The sequence below is a fragment of the Paroedura picta genome, chromosome 5, assembly GCF_049243985.1.
Source record: "Paroedura picta isolate Pp20150507F chromosome 5, Ppicta_v3.0, whole genome shotgun sequence".
NCBI classification, from domain to species: Eukaryota; Metazoa; Chordata; class Lepidosauria; order Squamata; family Gekkonidae; genus Paroedura; species Paroedura picta.
The window spans coordinates 52,929,931-52,944,187 of NC_135373.1; the positions used below are offsets into that span (position 1 = coordinate 52,929,931).

The 14,257-nt window shown below is 41.9% G+C and overlaps 1 protein-coding gene across 8 annotated transcripts in view; it reads right to left on the bottom strand.

Moving 5' to 3' along the window:
- FRMD4A (FERM domain containing 4A) overlaps positions 1–14,257 on the bottom strand; it is a 406,427-nt gene that overhangs the window by 74,945 nt on the left and 317,225 nt on the right. For all 8 annotated transcript variants that reach the window (XM_077337977.1, XM_077337979.1, XM_077337975.1 and 5 more), the window contains 4 exons: positions 13,429–13,485; positions 10,113–10,135; positions 3,469–3,552; positions 479–544 (listed from right to left, as the gene is read on the bottom strand). In XM_077337977.1, coding sequence (XP_077194092.1) covers positions 479–544; positions 3,469–3,552; positions 10,113–10,135; positions 13,429–13,485 — 230 coding nt within the window. The remainder of the gene's footprint in view (positions 1–478; positions 545–3,468; positions 3,553–10,112; positions 10,136–13,428; positions 13,486–14,257) is intronic.

Below are 14,257 nucleotides of genomic sequence, written 5' to 3' on the forward strand. Positions count from 1 at the left end.
AAATAAAATGGCAACTGAAAGAGGAAGATGCACAGAATATTCCTTTGAAGATGCTCCAATGTCAATATGCATGCCTAATGAATGCAAAAAGAAGAATCTGCTGTGTAACTTGCATTTACGGTGTAAATGCCACCGTAGTTAGATCACAGTTAGCTAGGAGTAGCTAGGAGTAGCTAGTCAGCAAACAGGGGCTGGATTGGGAGGGAGGAAGAGAGAGAGAGAGAGAGAGAGGGGTGGGGGAGAGATGGCACCCAGGAAGGACACCCAGGGTGGTCTAAAAGCAGTGTATAGATTTACTGGGGAAGCCTACCCAAATAAATACGAAAAAAGTTTCAGTTCTCCTGGGCATTTAAGCACCACAACAAGACTGCTATTATTAATTACATTAAAAATGCTGGCTTATATATTATACTATACACTAGAGAGCCACTTTTCAAATTCTTTACAATTCTTTTTCAAATTCCCCTTCCCAACTTACTTAACAATGGCTTGACCTCTCGTCTGGCCATTTAGCTTCTTGTAGTGCTCAATCACACGGTCCTCACTGCATAGAAGAGAAACAGAATTGCATTTCTTTGGCACAGCTGATATAATATGGAGGCACTTCTTTTGCAGAAAAGATATCTTATGGAAGGTAGCAACCAGCTCAAGGAATCTCAAAAATATTTGCAGAATTACATGTAGAGAGCAAAAAACTAAAGCTAACTGATAGAATATCTTTTCTATTAAAAAGTTATAAGCCTTGCTGAAAAGTAATCCAATAATCAATTACATGTGCAAAAACAAAAAGGAGTGCAGCCATACTGTGAAGACCAACACATTTATGGAGGCATAAACTTTCATAAGCTAGGAGGTATTGGAATATTTGGTTAATATAGTGGAGTTTTGCCAAGTCACAGAAGCATGATACTGCAGTTAAAAAAGAGAAAGAAACCTAATTTAAAGAGTACCTTCCCTATCACAAATGGCCAGCTTGTCTGGCATGTGTGATGTACTACTACTACTACTACTACTACATAATTTTGTATGCTGCCCTTCCCTGTCTGGCTCAGGGCAACTCACAAGTTTAAAACAATCAATTAATTCATTTTTCATAAATTATTAGACAGATTAGTTAAAAGCTATTTCAATGTATATCCGTACAGAGGGGGACTAACTGATATTGAGGAGTTTAGTGGGTTGGGTAGGGTGGATGGATTCTCAAGCCAATATTATAGATATTATTTTCTTGACCTCAACTGTAGGCCTGGCAGAACAGCTCAGTTTTACAGGCCCTGTGGAACTTTTTAAAATATCCTACAGGGCCTTGATCTCATTAGGTAGAGCATTCCACCAGGCCAGGAGTGGGGCTGAAAAAGCCATGACCCTAGCTGTGGCCTGTTTTACCTTTTTTGGGGGGTGGGGATCCTGTGCAATTCTGGTCATTCAATCACAGTGCTCTATGAGGCACATAGCAGAAGATGTGGTCCTGTAGATCAGGCATTTCCTGGCAGGAACTCATGGGAATTGTAGTCCATGAACATCTGGAGGACCACAGGTTGACTACCTCTGCTGTAGATACCAGGGTTCCAGAATATTCTGGGCTCTGAAGGTGAGAGTCAAACCTTGAACTTTATCAAGTCTCCAATCTCGAGTGCAGTTGGGAAAGCAAAATGCGCTCTCCTCTGGATCCCCATAGGGACCCAAGCTACAACATTCTGTGGATGGAGAGCCCATATCCAGGTAGTGCTGAGTTCAAGATTCTGATTTTGACTTTTAAGTCCATGCGCAGTCTGGGCCCAATGTATTTGAAGGACCGTTTAACCTCCTATGCTGCCTGCAGGAATGTACAGGTTGGAGGTCCCTTGCCCTCGTGAGGTTCACCTGGCCTTGGCCTGGTGGAATGAGCTCCCAGGAGAGCTGAGGGCCCTGATGGAACTTCTTCAGTTCCACTGAGGGGGCAGAGTCAGAAGGCAGCCCCCAAAGAATTGCATCCTATTCAGAGAGAACACCTATGCATATTTAGACTAATGTTCCACAATGTCCACGCATGCTGAGTTGTTCATCCCAACTCTGTCTTGATTGTGTATGTCATCAAGGTTCACAACATTCAGATTGTCTCTTGGTAAAGGTTTATTAAATTTGCCCACTGCCATTTTCTCAGTGGGGCAATAGCATAGCTTGACAATTCCTTCCCTCTGTGGGACTCTTAATTCCAATGGGCTTCCTAATTCCAATGTGCTTTTTCTCCATGTTGTTCCACTACTGACAGATGAATCCAAGGATCCTCAATCCCAGTGGTTCCAAGACCAAACCTGACTAGCAAGATTACCGGGAACACAAAGAGCTCCATCCTTACGTTCGTAGAGTGCAGCTCCTCAGAGCTGCTGTTAAAAAAGGGTCAGCATAAACACAAACTTTTGGAAAGCATTCCAAATCAAAGTTGTCACACCTCCATCTTCATCAAAAAGATTTGGTCCTTCAAAAAACATCCTTGGAGCCAGTCAAAGAGTTACTTTCCATTCCACCTTCCCCTTTATGTGTTGAAAGGTGAAATTCAAGACTTAGAACCTCCTATTCCATGTCATTAATATCCCTCATCTTTGCTGTAGTGTAGTTTGGTGTAGTGGTTAGGAGTGTGGATTTCTAATCTGGAGAACCGGGTTTGATTCTGTACTCTTCCACATGCAGCCAGCTGGGTGACCTTGGGCTCACCACTGCACTGATAAAACTGTTCTGAATGAGCAGTAATATCAGGGTTCTCTCAGCCTCACCCACCTCACAGGGTGTCTGTTGTGGGGAGAGGAAAGGGAAGGTGACTGTAAGCTGCTTTGAGACTCCTTTGGGTAGAGAAAGCAGCATATAATAACCAACTCTTCTCATCTCACCATTCAGATCCACGTTCCCAATCTGTTATGATGGATTTATATTTGACATTATCCTGATCACCATGCCAAGACCTCTGATGTAACTATTATGACCAAGGTTGGGAATTTGCTTCCCTCAGTTTTAATCATGCCGAAATGGATCCCTATCATATAAATCAGTGGTCCCCAAACCTTTTTTGGACCGGGAACTGGTCTGGGGGGGGGGGGAGAGGGAGGCATGTTTGTGTCCGCAGGCACCCGCAGGCCGGGAGAGATCAGCTTGATCGCTCCCGGCACAGCCGTGGGGGGGGGGAGGTGCACCCGCTGAACACAGTTCCTATTGACAGAGAAATACCCAGCTCTCTGCCATGTCTCCCATTAACTCTAACAAAACTGTTAAATAGTTACTCCATTTTCTCAGGGATCCACAGAAATGTAATGCTGTAAGGATGTAGGCATCTTAAACAGGGAAATTCTAGCATTACTTATTAAATTTCAATGCCTACAGTTCTTCAAAAGAAATGGTAACAACCGATATAAATTTGTATATGTTGTCCTGATCTTATGACTGTACCCAGCACAAACAAGAGTACAAAAGGTTGTAAACACATAGAAAGCTTACCAGTAAGCCAGAGATGGGTGCTCCTTAAGTGCTTGTGTTGGAAGCGCTGGAAGTTTCTTTAAGTCAGTCCTTACAACATCATTGCTGAAAAAAGAGGACCGAGAAATGAAAGTCAGTCTATAAGAAATTCAAGGTTTGTTACAGCTAGTTGACTGCTCTGGTCCCAACATCTGTTCTTCCATAATGAAAGACACTGATTGTTCTTTTTTCTTTCTTTTGTTTATTTTGCATTAGGGAGTCCAGTAACCTTTCCATTCTAGTATCAAAATCAGAGAAAAGAAGTAAAGTATGGATGGTTTCCCCCTCAGTTTCAGAACGCCAACTCTGACTTGTACAAGCCACAGAAGTTCATTTTCAGAGAGAGAGAACCTGTCAGGAAATCTGGGCAGAGCATGAAAAACAAGACCCCCCCCCCCCCTGATTAACCCACTTCTGAAAGTTTCTTCCCAAAGTAGCAGTTTCTAGGAATATCAGCCTGGTGCTCACATCTATGCAATTCCTCCTCCTTTCCTTTAGGGCTTACTGAAATACGTCACCACTAGAAATAAAGGCCATTTTATTTTTTAATAAAATGGGCGCTTGGAGCTGGTCTTCTCTCGGCCCCGGGAGCGGCCTCGCTGCGGTGAGGCCACTCCCGGGGACGAGAGAAGGCCGGCTGCCGCCCCCCCACCCTCCCTGAAGCCCAAATCGGCGTTCTCTCGCCCCCGGGAGCGGCCTCGCCATGGCAAGGCCGCTCCCGGGGCCGGCTGCCGCCCCCCCCCCCCTCCCCGAAGGCTAAATCGGTACTCTTGAACAGTAATAACTTTTAGCACAATAATAATACTGGAATCTTTGGGCTTTCAAAGGTGAGCATAATTCTTTGCATCTGATTCTGTACATTAAGTGACTATAAAACTATAAACAAATTGAAATAAATAAAATACTTCTGCCTCCTCCACTTAAGTCCCATGGCCATGAAACCAGTAAGCATATAAAATCCTAAAATTCACTATAATTTCAGTTAAAAATCCAAACGGGCTGTCTCCTTCTCTCTAACATGTGCTCTTGGTAAACAGTAGGTGGATATTAGCTGCTTTGGGCACCATGTTGGGGACTCTTGTTCTAGCAGGACACGTGTGCTACCGCAGTAATTTTCATACAGTCTAACAAGAAGTTTTAGGCCATGTTGCAACAGAGTTGGGCTAGCAAAACAGGCTAACAAATGCTTGCAGTTGCCACCTGAGGGCTGTGGAAAGTGCTCACTTGAATTATCAGGGGCATAGCTGGTAGGAACATGGTGGCAAAGTTTAGCAGGGTTTTACCACACTGGGAAGGTTTGGAAGGGGGGGATCTTCAGTGCCTTGCAGTGTTGTGTCTCATCAGCATTGAGGGTTAGAATGGCAGCTTTCACGCCTCTCTGCCTCAGGCCCGCACAACGTTGGGATCTTCCAAGCCACACAGAGCCCACTCAGTCATTCATGGTGGCCTGCCAGGAGTTTGCTAAGCCATGTGCTTTTGCAGCTCCAGGCAGAAGGGGAAAAAAGTGATTTACTAAGTGTCTCTGCTGAGCTGCTGAAGATGGATAGTGGGGCTGCAATGCAGAAGTGTAATGTTTACCTTCAGTATTGCAGTGGAGCCAGGGCGAAGATTTCTAGCATTCATTAATGAGCAGTAATTGGTTAACGACCAGTTCATTACAAGGAATGAGAACTGCAGACTGCACGTTATGTAAATACATTGTTCAGTAGTAAATTACCCCCCTCTGATTTTCTTTCTGTCTGATTAGCGCCCTTTGGGACCTTCTGCTTGATCACGTTTTCTCACTCGGAAGGCCGAAGGAAGATTGTTCCATGGCAGTTGTTCAAGAGGACTCTTCTGTGATGTTGATTTATATTAGCTATGTGGAAGTATTTAATCATTCCTACACAATGCTCTTTAGGATCTTACGGTATCTGCTATTTATACACTGACAGCTTATAAAATGTTTGGCACAGAAACAATATCCAAGATATATACACACACAAACACACATACATATCCATTTGGTGCCTCTTAATAATTGTGAAACAGCCTTGGGGGACGAACGGTCTGGCCTCTCTAGGGCCAATCAGGGTGCAGCCAGCTGCACCCTGATTGGCCCTGGCCCTACAGCTCCTGCCCTCCCTCATCAAGCCCTCACTCCTTGCCTCACAGACGTGCCTGGCTGTTTGAGCCAGGCATGTCTGTGACTCCGTCGCTCCACTTGCAGGGCCCCAGGTAAAAGGCCAGGCTGTGTGTGGGGGGGGGGGGGGAAGAGAAGCAGAGGGAGTGCTTCCCGGGGGCCTGGCAAGCACACTTGGGACCTCGCAGAGGCACCGGGTGTGCTTGCCAGGCCCCCAGGAAACGCTCCCTCTCCCCCACACCACCCCCCTCACCCTCAGTGCTTCTCAGCGGCCTGGAAAGCAGCCAGGAAGCTCACTGGGAGGACGCTTTCAACGCTTGTTCTTGTGAACGGGTTTTGAAGCTAGTGTGTGTGTGTGTGTGTGTGTGTGTGTGTGTGTATATATATATATATATATATATATATATATATATATATATATATATATATATATATATATATATATATATATATATATATATATATATATATATATATATATATATATATATATATATATATATATATATATATATATATATATATATATATATATATATATATATATATATATATATATATATATATATATATATATATATATATATATATATATATATATATATATATATATATATATATATATATAAATCTAATTTTTAAGGTAAGAGTTCACATTCAACATTCATAATTTTAAATTAAAATATACATTAAATCTAAATAAAAATAATAAAATAAAAATGATAAAATGAAAATAATGAAAATAATGAAAATAATTAAATCTTTCTCTTTTTTTGCTGCAAGTTGATTTAGGTTTTCATTTGCATTAGAGGACAGACAGCAGCCCTGTGAAACAGACTGCAGACTTCTTCTGCTGTTGCCACTGCCTGGAAAAGCCACATGAACCTTGCCACTGGTTTCACTGGAATGTAAGACATAGATTATCCTAGGAAAGAATAATAGAAAATGTGTACCTAGCTTGTCCAGACTGATCCACGGAAACACAACCGATTTCAAAATACTCAGTGCTTTCCCATAACCTTTTGTGGAACTGCTGTGTGTGTGTCTGTGCGTGTGGGGAGAACTGAACAAACTGTGGCTCTTCTAACTGGGGTTTTGATAGTTTCACAGAATTGTCAAATCAAAACCAGAGAGTTCCTAATCCTACTGTCTATACAGTTTTCTCATGACAGGGCCAGTTCTTTAGCCAGCCAACAAAGCAGCTGCTTGGTACAAGAGGGTGCTGATACACTGCAGGGTTGGGCTGGCTCCCAGCCATTGCCAGGACAGGAGGGGACTGGCATGTGCTCTTTAGTCTGTGCTGCCACCAACCAGGCCAAGCAGAGCCCCTGCTCTGGGCTTCAATCCAGCTGGCAATGGCATGGATCCAGGAAGAAATGGGTGTCTCTTATTTGAGGTGGCAAAATATCTTGAAACTTCCCATTGTGTGTTCAGTTAGAATCATACATTGTCTTGATGAGCGACAGATTTTGAGTTCTCATCTTTTGTTCAAATGGTAAGACAGCCAGTACCACAAGCCTGAACACGAAAGCACTCAACAAAGTTCAAGCACCATAAAACCAGACTTGGAACCACAAGAGGTGCATGTAATATACACTTAAACACATGCATTTTCCTCAGAATTTCCCTTTCAGAAGTTCTGAAACTTCTCACTAACTTTCTCATGATGGTCCAAAAGCAGACTACATTTCAAAAGGTATACTTTATGTTGTTTTCAGATTCACTTTTATTGGACTTGATATCGTTATAGTGAACTGAATGAGATACCAAGTTAAAGCATACAATTCTTAGATCCACAGGGAAGAAACCTTTGATTTTGCCTATTGGTTTCCCTGCCCAAACATAAACTCCTGCAGTGAGCCCTCCCCTGGAATAAACAAGAAATAATTGTAGGCAACAGCCTTAAGTACTGGTGCGGTAACATAACTGAATGTTAAATGGTTTTAAGTGGTTTAATTTATGATTGTTGATTGTAATGTTATTTGTATCCAGTTTTATGTGGTTAACCGCCCCAAGATAAGTAACAAGCAAGCAAACAAACAAACTCATCAATGAAAAAAAGCAGAAAACATCTAGGTCGGAAACTAAAGGAGAAGTTCTAAGCAGGTTTTTCAGAAGAAAATCCCACTAAATTCAATGGGACTTACTCCTAGGGAAATGTATATAGGATTGTGGCCTACAAATGATTTCTAAGCTTTAGCTAACTAAAATGAGTTCTTCTGAGCCATTAGCTTGGCAACTGAACATCTGTGATTGTTTCATGTTTGAAAACAGCATCACAAACGTTTGGATATATGAAGATACGTATTGTTGGCAGAAAGAGGTTCAGGTTAGAAAAGGCAACATTACTGATGTGGTGGGTAACACTGCCCCAAATCTCGCCCACTCCCAGCTCTACTGCCAATGTTTCCATGTATTTCCCAACCCAGAGCTGGCAATGCAGTTGTGCGTGTGAATGCTGTGGGTGAGAAAGTAGTATATCTATATCCTGGCCCTCAACCTGGGCCAGGGCCTTTCTAGTCCTGGACCCAACCTGGTGGAATGAGCTCCTGGCAGACGGCAGCTATCAGAGTTCTGCAGGCCCTGCAAAATGGAGCTCTTCTGCCAAGCCTTTGGTTGAGGTCAGAGCCAAGAACAACAGAGGACCCTCCTCAGGCTACGTGGTAACATCCAGCATATCCCACCCTGGGGGGTAGATGCCTGCAGGGATGGGGGGAGGGACTATACTGGCAATCTTGTTTTATCTTCTTTTTTAGTGATGTTCTATTATGGGACATGGTTTTATCATGTTCTTTGGGGGTTTTATATTGTACCCCGCCACAAGTCTCTGGAGTGGTGGGCTAAAAATCTAATAAACAAACAAACAAAAAACAAACATCTTCTATACTGATATATGTAGTACTTGTAGATATTTATGCCAATTAAAGGCTACTGACTGACTGTTTGTGGGTAGCATGTGCACATGAATATTTGCTGTGAGATATGCAAACCACTGCGTTTAAGTGCACATTGAGCGTATGAGAAAGAGGGAAAGGACCATGTGTGAAAATAAGGGGATCTAGACAGAAAAGGTGTTACACACAAAAATGTGTATCTGCAAATGTACACTGATCTCCATTTGTTCATGCATGTTCAAAAAGCAACTGATGTTCTAAAGTCTAAATATTGCTGTATCAAGTTCAGAAGACTGTATTTTGCTGCTGACACCATCTGGCAACAATCTTTCCCTTGGGCCTGCTCCAGTAAACCCATACGATAAGACATCTAAATACTTCTCATGGTCCCGCAACCATACAGTACAGTAATGACTCAGCTAAACTGGAAGGTTTCAGATTGAGAAGGCAAAGCAAGAACAGGCTTGTATTTCATTGACAAACACACAGAATGGCAGTGCACCTGGGTCATAGAAATTTGTCCTGACAACTCTCACATCCCTAAAGTTTGCAGAGGGGACATTTATGGTGCATTTCAGTATTTCACAGTCTTCTGGTGCATTTTATTCAGTCTAAAAGACTGAATGTATTTTGGGGTGAATTAAAAATTTCAAATTTGGAATGGATGCAAAGCCCTCTACTTTAGAACTCAGTATGGAGGGACTGTTCAGTTGGTATTGCTTAGTCGTTTACTGGCCCCAACCAAAAGCCTGACAGAAGAGCTCCGTCTTTCAGACCCTTCAGGAACTTCCTCAGTAGTTCTTCTGGGAGCTCCTTCCACCAGGTGGGGCCCAGATGTACTTCTCTAGGGCCAAGGATCACCAGCCGGTTCTTATAGGCTGAGCAAAGTGCTCGGGGGGGGGGGGAGATATAGTCAGTTAGGTGGTCCCTTAGGTTTCTACACCACCAGTTCTTGTTGTCATCTTGTTCTTTTCATTGATCTTTTAAATTACTCAAGAAGGAGAACTCTAATCCTAAAATAGTTGTAGCTTAGAAAGCAAAGGATATTTCTTTCTACTGTTCTGTTCTATTTCCTGTGGTTACCAAAACAACTGTAACCAATGCATACAGTTATTTCCTGTATCTATGTTTGTTTATTTATTTCTTGTATTTATATACCGTACTCCCCTGAGGCTCAGGGCAGTTTACATAAAACACAGAAAACAGTACATGGAGCTTAGTTTGTCATAATAATAATATTAACATTAAACTATAACATAGTATAACGATGCAAACAGTCCAGAGCAGAACACATGGGAGGAATTCTGGGAGGGAGGGAGCAGGGGCCCTGTAGATGTTGCTGGTCACCTGATCTCAACCAAATACCTGGTAGAAGAGCTCCCTTTTGCAGGCCCTGCGGATTTGCTCCATCAGGGCCCTGATCTCCTCTGGGAGCTCGTGTTGTCTAGTTAAAGGTACATTTTGGGGATAAATGATATGGATACATAACAATTAACAAATTACAGATTTAAGAGATTTGCTTGTATAAATTAAAAGGCATATCTGCTCCTGAATGGTCATCAGACTCTCATTAAAGAATTTTAGATGATAAAGGTTCAGACAAAACTCACCTTGAAAAATCTCCTTTTGCTTCCTGTGAAATGACAGAAGGGAGATGGGGAGGGGAAATATTATTTAACATGCTTACAAATTGAACAAATAAGCACCTGTATTTGGTATCTGCAGCAAAGAAATTAAAAGACGCTTGCTCCTGGGGAGTAAAGCTATGGCAAATCTAGACAGCATCCTAAAAAGCAAAGACATCACCCTGCCAACAAAAGTGCATCTAGTCAAGGCTATGGTCTTTGCCATGGAAGTCATCCTTAAATCTCATGAAATAAAGGACTGTGCTAAGTTTTATTTTTAATGGAACAAGCACAGCACATTTTCTCAGACTTGATTTGGCAGAACGAGCTGATAGTAAAGCTACTTTTAAGATGGTAACAAAAAGATGCCAAGCTAAACAGAACGGTATGGGACTCAGTAGAGCACACAAAGGAATGAAGCAGGGTGTTGAGAACCATCAGAATGGTCCTGAGCTCCTAATGCTGGTGATCACCAGCCAAGGAGGAACTTCTGTATTCTGTTTAGTGGCGAGTGGGTGTAACTTACTCAGCTTTCATCTGCTCGCCTCACACAAGCTGTAGCTGTTGTAGTTTGGGCTTCTGCTTGATCCACCACAGCTAGAGCAGAGGAAATGAATGGCTGTAGCAGAATGGAGATGAGGCTTTTCTTTAGCTCTTAAGAGTCATTGCCAAAGCAAAGCAAAGTTATCTACAGATGTTGTGTTTGGGCTGGAGATGGCATCTGAATTCCTCAGTAATTAATTAAACTGGAGATATTAAAAATGGAAGTTTCTGTAGCTTTCAGTAGATATAGTCTCACACTTTAAAAAAACAAGCAAACAAACCTGCTCCTGGCATTCCAAATTCTACAGACTGTACAAATGAAGAAAATTTCCTTTTGTTTAATGTGTTATAGTCTGCTAATTTTTAAATACTTTGCATAATCTATAATGTTTATGCCAGCAAAGACTGTACAGTTGGCAGCCACTGAAATAATATCCAGCCACATCTGTGCTTTCTGTTATTACAACAATAATTACTCCTACAATTTTAAATATATATTAGCAGCCAAAGGGCTAGAAACTTCTTTTAAAATGAAGCTAAGATTCTGCACTTTTCTTTTTTGGGGGGTGCCGGTAGTAAGTCCAGCTTTTTATCTCTTGGTTACTAGCAGTGTCTGCTGGCCAAAACAATCTTTGCACATGGGGCCTTTTCTGCACATGAACCAAAACACAATCTTTATTCAGCAGCACTGTGTAAAGTTACACCTCCTTTCCATCCTGTTCCCCTCCCCCCTTTTTGAAGCAGAGTTATACTTCGGAGGTTTTACTGTGCTGAATGACTCCTGCTATAAGTCAAATTAATTGATTGCTAAAGCTCAGAGGAAATGTTTGTGGCATGTCTAGTACAGAATTTACAATTGTGTTTGTTAATTCCAGTTAATTGGCTATCAATTAACTGTGGCTACATTGGAATGGAAAAAAAAGTTACTTTATAGTACCCTGGGGCTGGTGAGTGCCTTTCTTGCTAATTATATCCCAAGGCTGGCTTCTACATGGGCACTTAAAAATATAGAAGACTATGAAAGCCAGAGGAGATGATCTTAAAGCTAGTGTCTGTTTTACAGTGGAGTTCTTAGCAAACAGCAGTTTTATAGATGTGTTTTATCTGGTCACTATACATGAAATTTGCAAGACACCATTGGTAACACTCTGCGCCCATCTGGAGCAAATATGAGTCATGAAATTGGATACTAAAAGCAGAACAACGGAATATATGTTTATTGACCCTCCCTTGAGATACAAAATAACCAAAATGCCATGAGCTCTTTTTCCCTTTGGAAAAAAATCAGTGCAAAACTTTTGTGTTGGATGGTCCTTCAGGCTGCTTGTCAGAGTCTTTCCTCAAATTTTGAAATCTCCTTCTCAGTAACATTTTCAGTAAGTGGAATTTGTTCAGGAACAACAAAATGCTTCAGTGGTACACTGGCAGGAGCCAGACATCAGATAGAAGGGCTCATCATGCATTATTTAGGGTGTCAGATGAGCATACCACCAAACTGAATGAAGCTCCTACTTGCTTACTCTTCATCCAGTCATGTGATAAAATGCCCCAGTGTTGGGAGGAGGGCACACTGCTTCTGTCTGCAGCACCCAGGCTATGTAGTACGCTGTTAACCATCTCCAGGCAAAGACAGCAAGCCAGGGAGAAGCTATAGTCCTGAAATTATCATCTTGGTTAGAGCCTGGACTGATTTGAAGCAGAGTTGAGAGTTCTTTATCTCATATGTCTGAGGTAAAGAAAAACAAACTGTGGTTACTTGCATAAGTAAGCTGTAGCAGCAAGTTGAAAACTCTGGTTTATTGTATGAAATATTTCAGCTAAGTAAGCAAACCATAATCATAGCACAATTTCTGGCCTTGCTAGCCTTTCTCTTTGCAAGAAGGTAGGCAAGTCTTTCTAGAAACTTTCATTGTCTTGACAAGCTAATTGATGGCAGGTGCATTTGCAGTGGGAGCAGAGCATCCACACATATGTTTTCTGCACCATTTTTAAAGAAATCACTGCATTTTCCCCATGATAACTCCACAACAAAAAGAGCTAGAATTACTTTGAAATAGAAAGAAGATGAAAGCTGGGAACTTGTACACTGTTGCATTATTATACCTCCAAATGCTATAGTGATCTGTCAGTGATATTTTAAAAGGCAGCAGAAAGTGGCAACTTGAGGGGCTGTGGTAAGGAGAATGGTATTTGTAAAAATGTAAAGCATCCAGTCCACCTGGTGTCCAAATATTCTTTGACAGCGATATTTCCAAAAAGATAGTACCATACCAGGTTGGGAAAAGATTGCAGCAAAGTTAGAAGAAACAGAGATGCTGAAAAAATAGAGGATTTTATATGGATGCTCCCCAAACCAACACTCCTGTAAGGAAGGCAAGGCCAAGCAAAACATCCATGTGGAATGGTCTGGTTGATGGTTTCGAGTCTCAAGTGCCTCTTGCAAATCCTTCCCATGTCTGTATACATGACCAAATGGCTTGTCTGAACAAGGGATTCCAACAGCTTTCTCCCTGCTGGACTGGTGGACCACGGAGGGTGAAAGTGCAGCAGTTCATACACCTTGAGAGGGGGACCATCCCCATCTACACATATGTAAGCTGAGGAATGAGCACCTGCTCTTAGGCCTCGTTGAAAAGAAAAACTTTTTCTTACATCTGAACATAATGAATGTGCTTTTAAATATATATATATATATATACACACACACGAATTAGAAATCTTGATACGTAACAAAGACAACTGATCCAGTGGAACTTACCTGCAGAATGTATGCAGCCAGTTCAAAGACAACTTCACTGTCAACCTCAATGAGCTCCTTAGGAAGAAAGTGGGGAAAGGAATGGGAGAAAAAAGAAATATCTCTTTTAGCCCTTCTAGAATGAAGTGGAGATTTCTACACTGGATGTGAGCTCCTAGTTTAGGGCTTGTGTAGACGCATACAGCTGTGACATACAGAAGCAGTGATCACAGGTTGGCACCCCTGTGAAATCATGAAGCCTTTTCCCCATCCTCATCCATTGGGGGTGGGGTGGAAAGGCTTGATTCCAGCAATGTGCAATTCATTCATTCATTCATTCATTCATTCATTCATTCATTCATTCATTCATTCATTCATTCATTCATTCATTCATTCATTGTATTTATGACCTGCCACTCCCATACCTGACGGCACATGGTGGTTAACAAACAGAGTAACCCACAATAAAATTTAAATCCCCATTAAAATCCCCATTAAAATCCTACAAGCCCTACTACCATCTGCTCTGAACAATCCCTCCTGTCTCGGGGAATGACTACATGGGGGAGTACTGATCTACTCTGCTTGGAGGGGGGGGGGCATAATTCCTCCTCCATGCTTTCTTAAAGGGTGTATGGTATATCAGCTGAAATTCCTGATATTTGGGCAGAGATTTTAGTTAAAGTTCAATGTTTATTTAAACTGGTGGTACTGCTCACAGTTGTTCAGGCTGGATGGAGGCCAGGCATGGTTTATCACAGGTTGTTATGGCTAGGACTCTTCTTGCACATCACCTATGCCTTATAACACACAATATGGGTTTGAATCAAGAGTCTAATAGCTGAGAAGT